Raw genomic sequence first — 11971 nt, 5'->3', positions numbered from 1 at the left:
TTTCAGAAATGATGTGTTTCAGTTGATTCTGTCCATGTTGTTCTACAATCTACAAAGGAGGCGCGCGGGGCACAATCGCTGTTCGTTCGAGCGCTCTAGCCTTGGTCCTGGTTGGTCGGGCGGGGCGACAGCGGCGCGTTGGAGCCGCCCTTGGGCACGCTGATGCGGCTGGAGGTCTGCCTCTGCATCTTGGCGCGGATCTCCTCCACCCGCCGCTTGCGCTCCTCCTTCTCCTTGAGCTTGGCCTCGTCCTCGGGCGCCGTGCCCGCCGCCGCCGCAGTCGCACCACCATCGTCGGTGGCGGAGGGTGGCGGCGCGGCATCGTTCATCGCAGGCTCGCCCGACTGGCCCCGCGGAGTGAGAGGCATCATCGCCGACGCGTCGCTCTCCTTCATCGCCGCAGCCTCGTCGGCAAGTCGTGGCGTCGCGGCCGCCGTGGGCGCGTCGGCGGCGGGAGAGGCGGCGGCGGTGAGTTGCTCGGGCTCGGGGAGGGCGAGGGCGAGGGAGAAGGTGTGGGGCAGGTCGCGCTGGCGGCTCATCTGACGCAGCTGGTCGAGCATGGCCTTGCGCGTCGCCTGGGCGGTGTCCCTGCAGGCCAGGGCCTGCTGCACCACGTTGATGCTGGGACCCCGCTTCCGCAACGGCTTGGGCGAGACGGCGCTCACCATCATCGTGTTGGCGGAGGCCTCGCCCGACTCGCCCCCCTCCTCTTCGCTTCGTTCTTCGCTCTCGTTTTCGTTCTCGCCTTCGCGGTCGGCGTTGTTCTGTTCGAGCCGGTACTGCCTGTTGCGCTCCTGCCGCTGCCGCTCGAGCGCCTCCTCTCGCGCCATGACGTCCCGGTCGTAGTCGACGTGTTCGGGGCAGTACCGCGCCATGATCTGCCGCAGCTGCTCCACCACCTGCGCGAACGTCGGCCGCTTGTTCGGGTCTGTGTCGTGTCAGTGCATGCAATTTAAACACAATACACAATTGAACTTGTGTGTGGTGTGGTGTGGTGTGGTGTGGTGTGTGTGTCGAGGGCGCAAACCTTGGTGCCAGCAGCTGTTGATGAGCTCAGCGAATTCGGGGTGGCATTGCTCCGGGATCGGTGGTCGGTTGCCGGCGATCACCTTCTCCTCGATCAGGCTGTCGTCGTCGTCATCGCACCGCACGACACGACGCGACGCGACACGCGCAAACAAACACGCGATGAGAATCACTGAGAGGCGGTGATGGTGAATTGTGTGACATCTTCGCGTGGGTACCTCATGAAGCTGATCTCCTCGAAGAATCGCTTGCGGGCGATGGACTCCCAGCAGATGACGCCAAACGAGTACACGTCGGCCTTGCCCGTGTAGGGCTTCCCCATCATCACCTCCGGCGCGAGCCACACTATGACACACACACACACACACACACACACACACACACACACACACACACACACACACACACACACACACACACACACGACACACAGACAGACACACACGATGGAGCACGACACACGGTCATCGGGGAGTCAGACGAGAGCACTTGCGAGGGAGCGAAGCGCGCGGACGTACGTGGACAGTCGACTTTCCGGCCGAGCGCGGCCGCCGACGAGTTGATCGACACTCCGAAGTCGCACACCTTGGCCACCAGGTCGGCGTCGGGCGACGTGCTCACCAGCAAAATGTTGGGCGTCTTGAGGTCGCGGTGCATGACGGGCGGGGTGGTCCCGTGCAGGAAGGCGCAGCCCTTGGCCACGTCCTTCAGGATCTTGAGCCGCAGCGTCCAGTCGAGCCTGCCGCGTCGACAATTAATTGTGCGCCGGGGCACGTGGAATGTCTGGTCAGTGGCCGCACACGCACACGACACGACACGCACACGACACGCGGTCACACAGGGAAGGGCTGAGGTACTCTGCGGGGGAGTGGAGGAAGGAGAGGAGGTTCCCGCCGGTGACCAGCTCCTCGACGATGCAGCACGGTTCCATGCAGAAGGCCCGCAGCGCCACGATGTTAGGATGGCGCAAGCCCCTGAACAAAAAAAGAAAAACAAAAGAAAAGGACATAGGAAATGGTGAGTGGGCTAAAGGTGGAGGAATCGAGCAGCACAGGTGATGGGCAGTACCCCATGATCCAGACTTCCTGGCGGAACTCCTCGAGGGCCTGCAGGACGTCGTCGGGCGCGAGCGTCTCGTCGTCGGTGAACTTGAACTTCTTGATGGCCACCACCTCGTCCCGCCACTTGCCCTTGTACAGATCCGCAAAGCCGCCCGAACCGATCTCCTCATCTGCACCACAATCGTAAGAACTCGCAGTTGATGATTGACTGCGTGTGCGTGTGCGTGTGGCGTGTGGCGTGTGGCGTGTGGCGTGTGGCGTGTGGCGTGTGGCGTGTGCGTGTGAAAGAAAGGACGAACCGAGGGTGACTTCGGAGAACTCGATCTTGGCGTCGTCGAGGTGGAGCATGGCCACGTCAGGCATGAGCCGATCGATGCGGATCAGCTGCGCGTACCCGAACTTGCCCACGTTCTTGCACATGATGTAGGCATTCTCGGGTCGCAGCAGGGCGCGCTGCAGCTCGGTGAAGGAGAACGTGGTCGCGTTCGGCAGGTTGCCAGCTATACAATGCGGACACGGCACCGTGATCTCCACGCCCAGCTGTGTGCGCCCCAAAACAAATGAAAACGATTAGGTTGTGCTTGTCCTGTGTGTATGGTGTGTGTGTGTGTGTGTGTGTGCGTGGTGTGTGTGTGTGTGCGTACCTTGAACCAATCGCGGACGAGGGCGTCGATTGTCGAGAAGACGAGAAGGGACAGGAGCTGGAAGCTGGGCGTCTCCTTCCCGGCTTCGACGACGGTCCCATCGCTGTTGGCGACGTCGTCGCTGCTGCCCATCATCATGGCGGTGCTGCTCGCGGTGGTGCCCGCAGCCGTCGCCGAGAAGTCCTTCGCGTCGCTCTTCTCCGGCTTCTCGCGTCGGCTCTTCTTTTTCTTCTTCTTGGGCTTCTCCTCCTTCGCGTCGGGCTCCGCACTCTTGCCTTCGCTTTCCTTCTCTTTCTCTTTCTCTTTCTTGCCGCTCTTCTTTTTCTTCTTCTGCTTCTGCTCCTTGGCCTGCTGTTGCAGCTTCTCCTCGTCGCGCTGGTCGATCTCCGCCGGCGACGGCGGCAGCGCGACCTGGCTGTTCTGGGGCTGGCCGGCCGCGGCGCCGCCCATGTCGGCGTGTGCCCGGTCCTCGGCGCGGATGGTGACGCTGAGCACCTTCTGCGTCGGATCGAATTCCACAAATACCTTCTCGAAGCCCGACGAGAGCAGAAGGCCGTTGCGCCAGTACTTGAGTATTTGAGGCAGGCGGAAGCTCAGCAGCCGCACCATCACCTTGGCGAAGAAGCCCGACGGCGCAAAGTCAAAGGTGTAGATGCGGCCATACTCGAGCACGCCGTCGCCCTCGCGCCGCGGCGGCCAGACCGAGGCCAGGTCGTCGGGCCGCTTGGTGGAGAGGAGCGCGGGCACGAGGCTGCAGCCCTTGAGCCGCCGCTTGCGCGAGATGCGCTTGTTGACCAGCCGCTCGAGCAGCTCGCGCGTGCTCTTCCGCTTGAGCGCCGCGACGGCCGGGTCCACAGTGACCGTGGGCACCACGGTCTGGGTCTGGGTCTGCGACTGTGGCTGCGCCGCGGCCTCGGCGGACGACGCGGGCTCGTCTGCTGTTGGCGACGTTGCCGGCGGCAGCTGAGGCGGTGCCGACGTGGCCAGCGACGGCGAGCGCGATCGCGTTCCCGTCGACAACAAAGCAGTGTGGTCGGCCGGCAGTGGCGACGACGCGCTCAGCGTCTGGGCCTGCGCCTGCGCTTGGGGCTGGTCGGGTGATGACGTCACCTGGGCCGAGGTCGGTAGGAACGAGAGGAGCGACAGGGCCTCGCCCTCGCCCTCCTGGTTGTCGTTGCTGTTGTCGTCGTCGTCGTCGAGGGTGAAGGTGATCTCGAACTTGTTGAGGAGGTAGAGGATGAAGCCGTGGAGGTCGTCGGGGAAGGTGGGCGGGCGCCAGATGAACGGCAGCACCGAGTGCTGGAGGATGCCCTCGTAGCCCTCGCGGCCCAGGTAGTTGTGCTTGGTGGTGATGATGGTGGCCATGACGTCGGTGAGCCACTGCGGGTCGAGGATGACCACGTCGGCCAGGTTCTCGTCGCCGCTGAAGTAGAGGAGGGAGCCCAGGTTGTGGAGGAACGTGGTGGCGATCTTGAGCTCCTTCTCGTTCTCGATGAGGCACAGCTCCGCCCACGACTTGTACTCGCTCCACAGCGCGATCGGAGGCAGGCCCTCCTCGGCTCTGTTCTTGCGTTGCTGTATACAGCACAGAAAAGTCAAGGGTGAGCGCTCTCACGTGAATACACGCACCACCGCACACGCACCACCGCACACGCACACGCACACGCATACGCACACACACGCGCGGAGCTGAGGAGACGGTGGTACCTGTAGGATCATGCGCTCAAGCTCGAGATAGCTCTTGGGGAGGAATTCGCCGAGGTGGACCTCCGAGGAGAGGATCTCTTCGATCTTGGCATGCAGCGCCGACATGTTCTTGCCGTTCGAGCAACTTTGCAATTTTTGAAAAAAACAGTGAGCGCGTCGTTGCTGAGACGAAAAAACAAAAAACAAAAACAAAAAAAACATATATTTGTAAAGGCCTCGGTACCTGATGAGGCAGAGTGCGTGGATGTTGGGGTAGCGCGCGAGGTACTTGGTTCTGATCTCCTTTTCCTTGGCTTCCAAGTACTCGGACGTACAGATCTGTCACCCAATCCCGAATCATAGAACGTTGATATCAAGGTGCGCACCAATACCAAGGGGGCGAGTGCGCGCATCTCTCGGGTGAAGGGAAGGGATAGGGTGTGGTGGCGCACCTTCTCGTCAATGTGGGTGCCGACGATGATGACCTGCGCACTCTTGGTCCGCGAACGAATCGATTCGAGCCAGAAGTCGAGGCGAGAGAACTCGAGCGGCTTGGAGACATCGGTGACCAGGAGGAAGAGCGAACGCTCCGAGAGGAAAAATTGATGTGTGCTATAATACAACTCCTGGCCTGCAACCATGCACCAACCAGACGCCCACAAACAGCCAAGCCAGGTCAGAACGCTTCTGACTAACATGATTGTTAGGCGGCCTGTATGAATTGCGGCAAGGTACCAGCAAAGTCCCAAGTGGTGAGCGAGATCTCCTTGGTCTCGTTGTCGCGCGTTACCTTGATGGTCCACTCGCCTTCGGTGGGGGAGTGGAAGAGATGCGTAGTCAGCGCCTGGGTACTTAGCGTGTCCACAATCGCAATTGCCTGCAGGCAGGGTGTTTTAAGAGTACCGATGTCGATGCCGTCGGTCGAGATATTGGGCTGCTGGGCGTCCGGCTTTCGCTGCGTTCGCTGGCTGTTGAGGCAACGCAGCAGTGTCGATTTTCTGTGTGAAGTGGGAAGTTGCAGTAGTGCAGTCAGTGGCGCCAGTCCAGTCCAGTGCGCGTGAGTGAAGGGGGGGGCGGGCTTTACCCAACGTTCTCCTGGCCCACGAGCATGAGCTTGTAGCGGTAGCACCGCTCGAACCCGTTGATGAACTGCTTGATGAACCCGAGCACGGCCTCCTCGCCCTCGGCTTCGATATTGATCGGCGGCGACACAAGCGGCATGTTCTTTCCGATGATGAGCCGTCTACACCCCCAAATCAAAGTTAGCTTCTTCTTCCTCTTGGCGGTGGCGGCGCAAAGTGTGTAGAAGCGTCGGCGGCGTACCGGAGGCGTGGCAGGGCACCGAGTTGCGGTGGGAGCTCCTTGATCTTGTTATCACTGATATCCAGCACACCCAGCGCCTTGCAGAAACCTGTTGCGCCAATCGCATGCGATCTGATCAGGTCTCTGCCCAATGGGCGAGAGGTGAAGCGGGGTGGTGGTGGTGGTGGCTCGTACCGATCTCGGGCACGAGGGACACGAGTTCGTTCTTCTTGAGGTAGAGCTTCTCGAGATTCTTGAGGTGCTTGATGCCGGTGGGCAGCGTGGTGAGGTTGTTCCCGTTGAGGGTCAGGCACTGCAGGTTGGAGAGCGTGAGGAGGCTCTCGGGGAAGGCGCTGAGCACGTTGTTCGACAAATCGAGCGTCTCCAGCGCCGTGAGCGCCGAGAAGCCCGGCGGCAGTTTGACCAGTCGCAGGCCCTGCGCGTGCAGCTCCCGCAGCGTGCCATCCAGCTGCCATCAAAATATAAATAAAGAGGTGAGGAATTAATTGCATACACAGTGTGGCGGTGATGGAATGTGTGCATACCTGGAATACCTCCTGGGGCATGAGTTCTTTGAGCTCGATGTTGTTGATGTTGAGCGAGGTGAGCTGGAGCCCGCCGAGGCCCGACGGCAGGATGGTGATGGCGTTGTCGCCCATGTCCAGGTCCTGCAGGCGCTTGAAGGTGGCGAAGAAGTTGGGCGGCAGGTAGGGGATGTTGTTGCCGTGGAACTTGAGGGTCGTCAGGTGGGTCAGCGCGAGCAGCGACCGCGGGAACAGGTGGAGGTCGAGCGAGGCCGAACAGCGACTGCTGGCCGTCGCACCGCCGCCGCTCGGCGCGTGCTTGGCCTTCGGCGAGTTGTAGGAGATGGACAGGTACTCGAGCGAGTCGGCCAGCGGCGCAAAGTCGAACGAGGCCAGCGTGTGCCGCGTGGCCGTCGCGCCGCCGTCGCCCGACAGGCCCCACAGCCGCTCGCTGGTGGCCTCGTCGCCCTGCTGGGTGTAGAGCAGCCGATTGTGGCTGGCCTCAAGCCGCTGCAGGTTGGTCAGCAGCGACAGCTGGGCCGGCAGCCGATAGATCTTGTTGTGGCTGATGTCCAGTTCCCTGAGCCGTGTGAGCTCGACGAACGACTGGGCCAGCAGCTCGGGGATCTCGCGGAACTCGTTGGTCGACAGGTTGAGCACCTCGAGCTGGCGCAGGTGGGCCACCAGGAACGAGAAGTAGCTGAGTATGTTGTTGCTCAGGTTGAGCCCCGTCATGTGCCCGAACCGGCGGTCGTCCGTGGCCGACAGCTCGGCTGGTATGCTGTGCAGGCCCTTGCGCGCCAGGTTGAGCGCGGGCACGATCAGCGACGACGACGCCGACGAGGTCTGCGACGAGAGTGCCGACACGCTGCCGCGCTGCGAGCACGACGAGTCCGTCTGTTGAGCAGCCCATGATGCGGATGACGCCGAGGAGTCTTCGTCGGTGGACGCGGTCGAGAGCGAGAGCGGGCTCTGGCTCGAGCGCGGGGAGTCGGTGAACGACAGCAGAGTGTCGCTGGTCTCGGTCATCGGCGACGCCCAGGAGGGCGAGGGCGAGGGCAGGGGCGAGAGCAGCGTGGGTGACGACGAGCGGATGGCCTGGATCGCCGGAGCGGACGACGAGGCGCTGGACGATGATGACCCCATCGACAGGCCAAGCTCTTCTCGCGGGCCAAACGTGGCGTCGATGATGAGCGAAGCGTGGTTGAGCGTATCACGGCATTGAAACTGCAGGAAGTAGGACGACCAGAACTTGGCCTGTGGAGTCGACAACAAACTCATTTCGGTCAGCCAGGCCACGCGGCCAGTTTGAAGGGGCCGGGCGGGAGGGGGGCGTGCCAGCAGCGGTGCGATGGTGATGGGTTTGCCCAGCGTGTGGCGGTGGCTGTGTGCTTCGCTGTAGAGCGGGTTGGTGTAGCTCGCACGGTTGGCATACAGATAGGACCACACCGACACCTGTTGTTGTGAGACTCTCGGTCAGGAGATAAAGTTGTCACTGCTAGGCCTGCTAGAAGAGGGGGGGGGCACGTTCTTACCGTGCTGTGCACGAGCTTGTGCTTGTGCCGCTTGTAGAAGTTGTCTCCCAAAAAGGTGCCGAAGCGGCCGCTGAACGAAAGTACACACAGTTAGTCGCTTGGTACACAGCCATTGCCCTTCGCTCAAGCAGCAAAGAGAAGAAAAGAGAAGATTGTACCTGTATAGGGAGTCCAAGATAAACAGCAAGTAACTCTCGGAGAACTGTGGAGGAGTTGGATTGGAGGAGTCAGCGATGAGGCAGCCGATACGAATCACAGTGGCGTGAGCGCGTACCTCAAAGCTGCGCGGGCACTGGCTCCAGAGCTGCCACACGGCGTCCATGAACTGCACGAAGATGTGGGTCATGTTCCCCCTGACCTTGCTCTTCTTGGCCTCCTTCTTGCCGTGCGGCTTCTTCCGACCCTGGCCGAAGTCATGCGCTGTGTGCCACGCAAACCAAACACAGTACTGAGCATGCAAAGCCTGTGCGCACAGCACGTTGTGTTGTGAAAGAAGCTGTTCCCAGGGAATGGGCGCGTACTGAAGCTGATCCACTCTTTTTCGACGAGGGTGCTGAAGCCCTTGAATGTTCGATAGTACGGATCAACGCACAGCTACAAATGTACCGCAAAAAAATAGAACACTCACCAGGTGAGACATTGCGCTTACACATATACGCCACACAGCACATGAAGGCCTGGCAAGGTGGAAGATAGGTAGGTAGATAAGTAGATCGGCAGGTACCTGGATGAGAGAGGTGATCTGTGGCACACAGTTCTTGCCGTCGATGCTCTGCACGACGATCGGCTCGCGCATTTGTAGGGTGGAGACGCCCTTGGCCACAGCTTCGAGCAACCGGCGCATGTTGTGCAGCCATCGCGTGGCTTTCAAGGCCTGTCGTTGATAGCGGCCACCAACACACCGCAAATAAATAAACCATGGGCGCGAGGTGAAGTGCTGGGGGGGGGGCAGTCTTGCGCACCGGAATCCAGTTTTCTCGGTCGTTGGGGATGATGAAGGCGAGCTCGCTGACGGCCTTCTTCAGTCGGGCGAAGCTGAGTCCCACCGACGCGGGTGACGGGAGCTCCAGGTTGATCACGTTGAGGTGATCTTCGTTGCACAGAAATTCTTCCTTGACCACTAGTCACACGAGCGGAGTGAGGGAGCCTCTTAGCAACAACCCTTCGCGCGCGCACGCGCACACACGCACACGTACCTGGAGCAGTCTCGTCGCTCACCTCGAGCCCCTCCCAATCGCTCGCACCGGCGACGCCGCCCTTCTTTTCCGTCGCCGAGAAGGTGATGTTGAAGAGGTGAATGGTCGGGTGGGACCGCACCCGCGCGATGTCAGACAGGAGCGTGTACTTGCTCGACGTGGCCGAACGGAAAATGAGCGCGGTGTCGATGTTGGGGTCCTTCCAACAGAGGGCCGCAATGCGCCGCTCGGCGTAGTTATCCAAGGCGTTTGCGATGGATCTCTGCACAGGCGCCACCGCGCCACGAGTCGAAGCCACGATAAGGAAAGGAATTCGCGATATGTGTTTCGTTTTTTGCGTCTTGTCACGCGTCGTGTACCTTATTAAGGAATGAGGGAAGAATGATGTGTGGCGGGTACGACGGGCTCAGCTTGAACTTTGTGTTCTCCACCAATTGCCACTGCGTGGGGAGTGAGTGACGAGAGAAATCAGCAAGCAGCACACGACGTTACGGTTTGGCGCCAAACACCAGAAGCCACGGTGGCGACAAGTGGATGAACCTGGTCCATGGAGAGGTGCCATCGCTGGGCCTCGGTTCGTGGCTCGTAGATGGGCCAGCCGGCCAGCTCGGCTTCGAGAGGGAATCGCTCCTTGTTCTGGAAGGCGAACAGCTCGGCCAGGCTCAAGTGCGACAGATGCGACCGAAGCTCCCGGCGGAGGGTCTTCTGGTCCTCGTACTGCATAAGCCTCTGCTTCTCGGGCTGGACGCCCTTGCCCTAGAAATAATAATAATAATAAATAACATAAATACAATTATGACGTCAGCAGATGTGCGACAAGAGCGCAGCTGGGTGCCAGTGAGAAGGGGAGGCCTGACCTGAGGTCCCTTGCAGTAGACTTCGAGGCTGCGGAAATCGGCGCACTCGATAAAGAGGCATTCTTGGTTGGCCGACACCTCGCTATCCCGGATGGAGTGGAAGGGAATAGACAGGATGTCGTTTCGATTCTGATTGCGGTGTCCAATCGCGATTAGTGACCACGCAAGTGCAGTGTCGTGCTGGAGTGTGTTGTGCCGTTACCGATGGATTGCGCCAAAGGAGGCGATAGTTTGTGATGTAGAGAGACCCCTCGCGTGCAGTCTCGGCTCTTCCGCGCAGCAGGACGAGCACGTTTCGTATACCGGCCTTCAAGTCTGCAAAATAAAAAATAAAAAATAAATTAATTCGCAATAAAGTTGTTGCTCTGTGTAAAGGCGCTAATTTGTCAATGGAAGCTCCACCGTACCTTCGCCAGGCAGGAATAGCACCTTGCTCGTGCTCTGGTGATAAATTGATCAATTTGAGAGATATTACGGTTAATATCCATGCTAATTACAATTAATGGTAAGATTTAGCGGCTATGTGGGAAATTTCGAAGCAGCAAGCCGCGAGGCACGAGAGAGAAGACAACGTACCCCTTCCTTGACCACCTGGGCGAACATGGTGGCCGGCGAGTGGGGCGCAATGGCGTGCACCAGCTTGGGCGAGTCGGTCGCCATCGTCATATGGCGCGCCCTCATCTTGCCGTCGTCGTCCTTCGGCGGCGTCGTGGACAGCACCTCGCCACCCGTGGCCTCGCCCGTTGGGCTGCTGCTGCGCACCGGCGACACCAGGGGGACGGGGAGCGTCGAGCCGCCGCTGTTGACGCCCGCGAGCGCGTTCATGATCTCGATGGGGATGTTGCGCGACGAGAAGGTCGACACCACCTGGACGCCGCCCTGCTCACTCTCCCCCTTCTCCCTGTTGTGGGGCGGGACCACCACCGTCGCGCGCGCGTCTCGGCTGCGGAAGGAGAAGGGGAGCGGCGGCCGCTTGCGGCCCTCAGAGGTCCCCGACGCAATCGTGGCCGCGGGTCGCTCGGTCTCCTCCACCGACAGCCCGTCCTTGCCCTTGCTGTTGCCGTTGTTGTTATCTTTGCCCTTCTCCTTGTCGCTCGAGCTGCGCTTGCGTCGGGCCTTGCCGCGGATGAAGCTGCCGATCTTCGACATGCGGGCTTCCTCTTCGTCGTCGTCGTCGTCGTCGTGTCCTCTGGTCCCGCCTGCGCTCCTCGGCGAAGGCGGCACAGCGCCGGCACCACCCGAGCAGTCATCACTGCCGCCGCCGCCGAGGCTGGCGGCCGGCATGCGCACGTCTTCGATCGTGAACTTGCGTCGCGGGTCGCTCAGCGACCGCTGCTGCATCTCACTCTGCACCGCGGCCATCCACGCTCCTGCGGCGTCCTTCGAGGCGAAGGTCAGCACGATGCGGCCCTCGGTGGTGAGCAGCTCGACCTGGTGCGCATGCGTTGCTGCTGCGGTGGCGGTGTCGCCCGTTGGAGCGGTGGCGGGCGCGACGGCTGTCTCTTCGGTCAGCTCGAACATGCGAAGGATACCCGCGCATGGAATGAAGCCCTTGGCGTTCGACTCGCCGATCTCGCCGCCGTTGTTCTTGGTGGCGTAATAGACTTTCCCACCCTGTTTTTGGAACCACAGGTGCTTGCCGCTCTTTCCACGCAGCGTGCGACCCTTCTTCTGGTCCTTGTGCAGCGTGCCCGGCACCTAAGTGTCGAGCGCAGCGCGACGACAAAAGAACGAAAGCGACAGAGGGAGAAAAGGGGGTTAGCACCAAAAATGAAAACGAAATAAACGAAAAACAAAAAAAAACGGTCAACAACCACCCCGACAAAGTGTGTGGATTTGATTTGATTCGTTCAGTTAATATAACGGAAGGTACCACAAGAGGTAGTGCGTGAGCCTCCATCTCGAGCCTAACCAGCCCTTTTGGTAAGATCGTGGGCCAAACGAGCACACAGCCGACAATTAAATGAATGAAATGAAGTGAGCAGGTCCTTTTTCCCTTTATTCGTCCCTTTTGCTGCCGACACAAAAATTAACCTCAGATCACCGCCAAAAAATTGAGTAAAACGAAACACAAAATTTACAAGAAAATTGGTAAATGTAAAGATGTATGGCCCAACAAGCTCGCAAGGACAGGGCCTTC

General features: G+C 60.2%; 1 protein-coding gene across 1 annotated transcript; it reads right to left on the bottom strand.

The window, feature by feature from the left end:
• Window positions 1-95: 95 nt before the first annotated feature.
• On the bottom strand, window positions 96-11731 carry ACA1_400320 (protein kinase domain containing protein; the record flags this gene model as incomplete). The annotated part of the gene is made up of 32 exons (XM_004333931.1): window positions 96-928; window positions 1028-1125; window positions 1245-1371; window positions 1545-1765; window positions 1884-2000; window positions 2095-2257; window positions 2387-2627; window positions 2732-3256; window positions 3338-4306; window positions 4439-4562; window positions 4662-4756; window positions 4870-5048; window positions 5153-5224; window positions 5321-5415; window positions 5502-5660; window positions 5741-5828; window positions 5915-6188; window positions 6265-7698; window positions 7779-7848; window positions 7937-7980; window positions 8053-8198; window positions 8300-8372; window positions 8503-8652; window positions 8741-8898; window positions 8975-9236; window positions 9334-9414; window positions 9515-9730; window positions 9832-9960; window positions 10034-10146; window positions 10239-10272; window positions 10408-11529; window positions 11705-11731. 32 exons carry the CDS (start codon window positions 11729-11731, stop codon window positions 96-98), a joined length of 8439 nt encoding a protein of 2812 aa, XP_004333979.1.
• Between the last annotated feature and the right edge of the window lie 240 nt (window positions 11732-11971).

The sequence above is a fragment of the Acanthamoeba castellanii genome, assembly GCF_000313135.1.
Source record: "Acanthamoeba castellanii str. Neff unplaced genomic scaffold scf7180000084775, whole genome shotgun sequence".
In the NCBI taxonomy this organism is placed as follows: domain Eukaryota; phylum Discosea; order Longamoebia; family Acanthamoebidae; genus Acanthamoeba; species Acanthamoeba castellanii.
The sequence above is the reverse complement of the archived record's forward strand: the minus strand, read 5'-3'. Positions and strand labels throughout refer to the sequence as shown.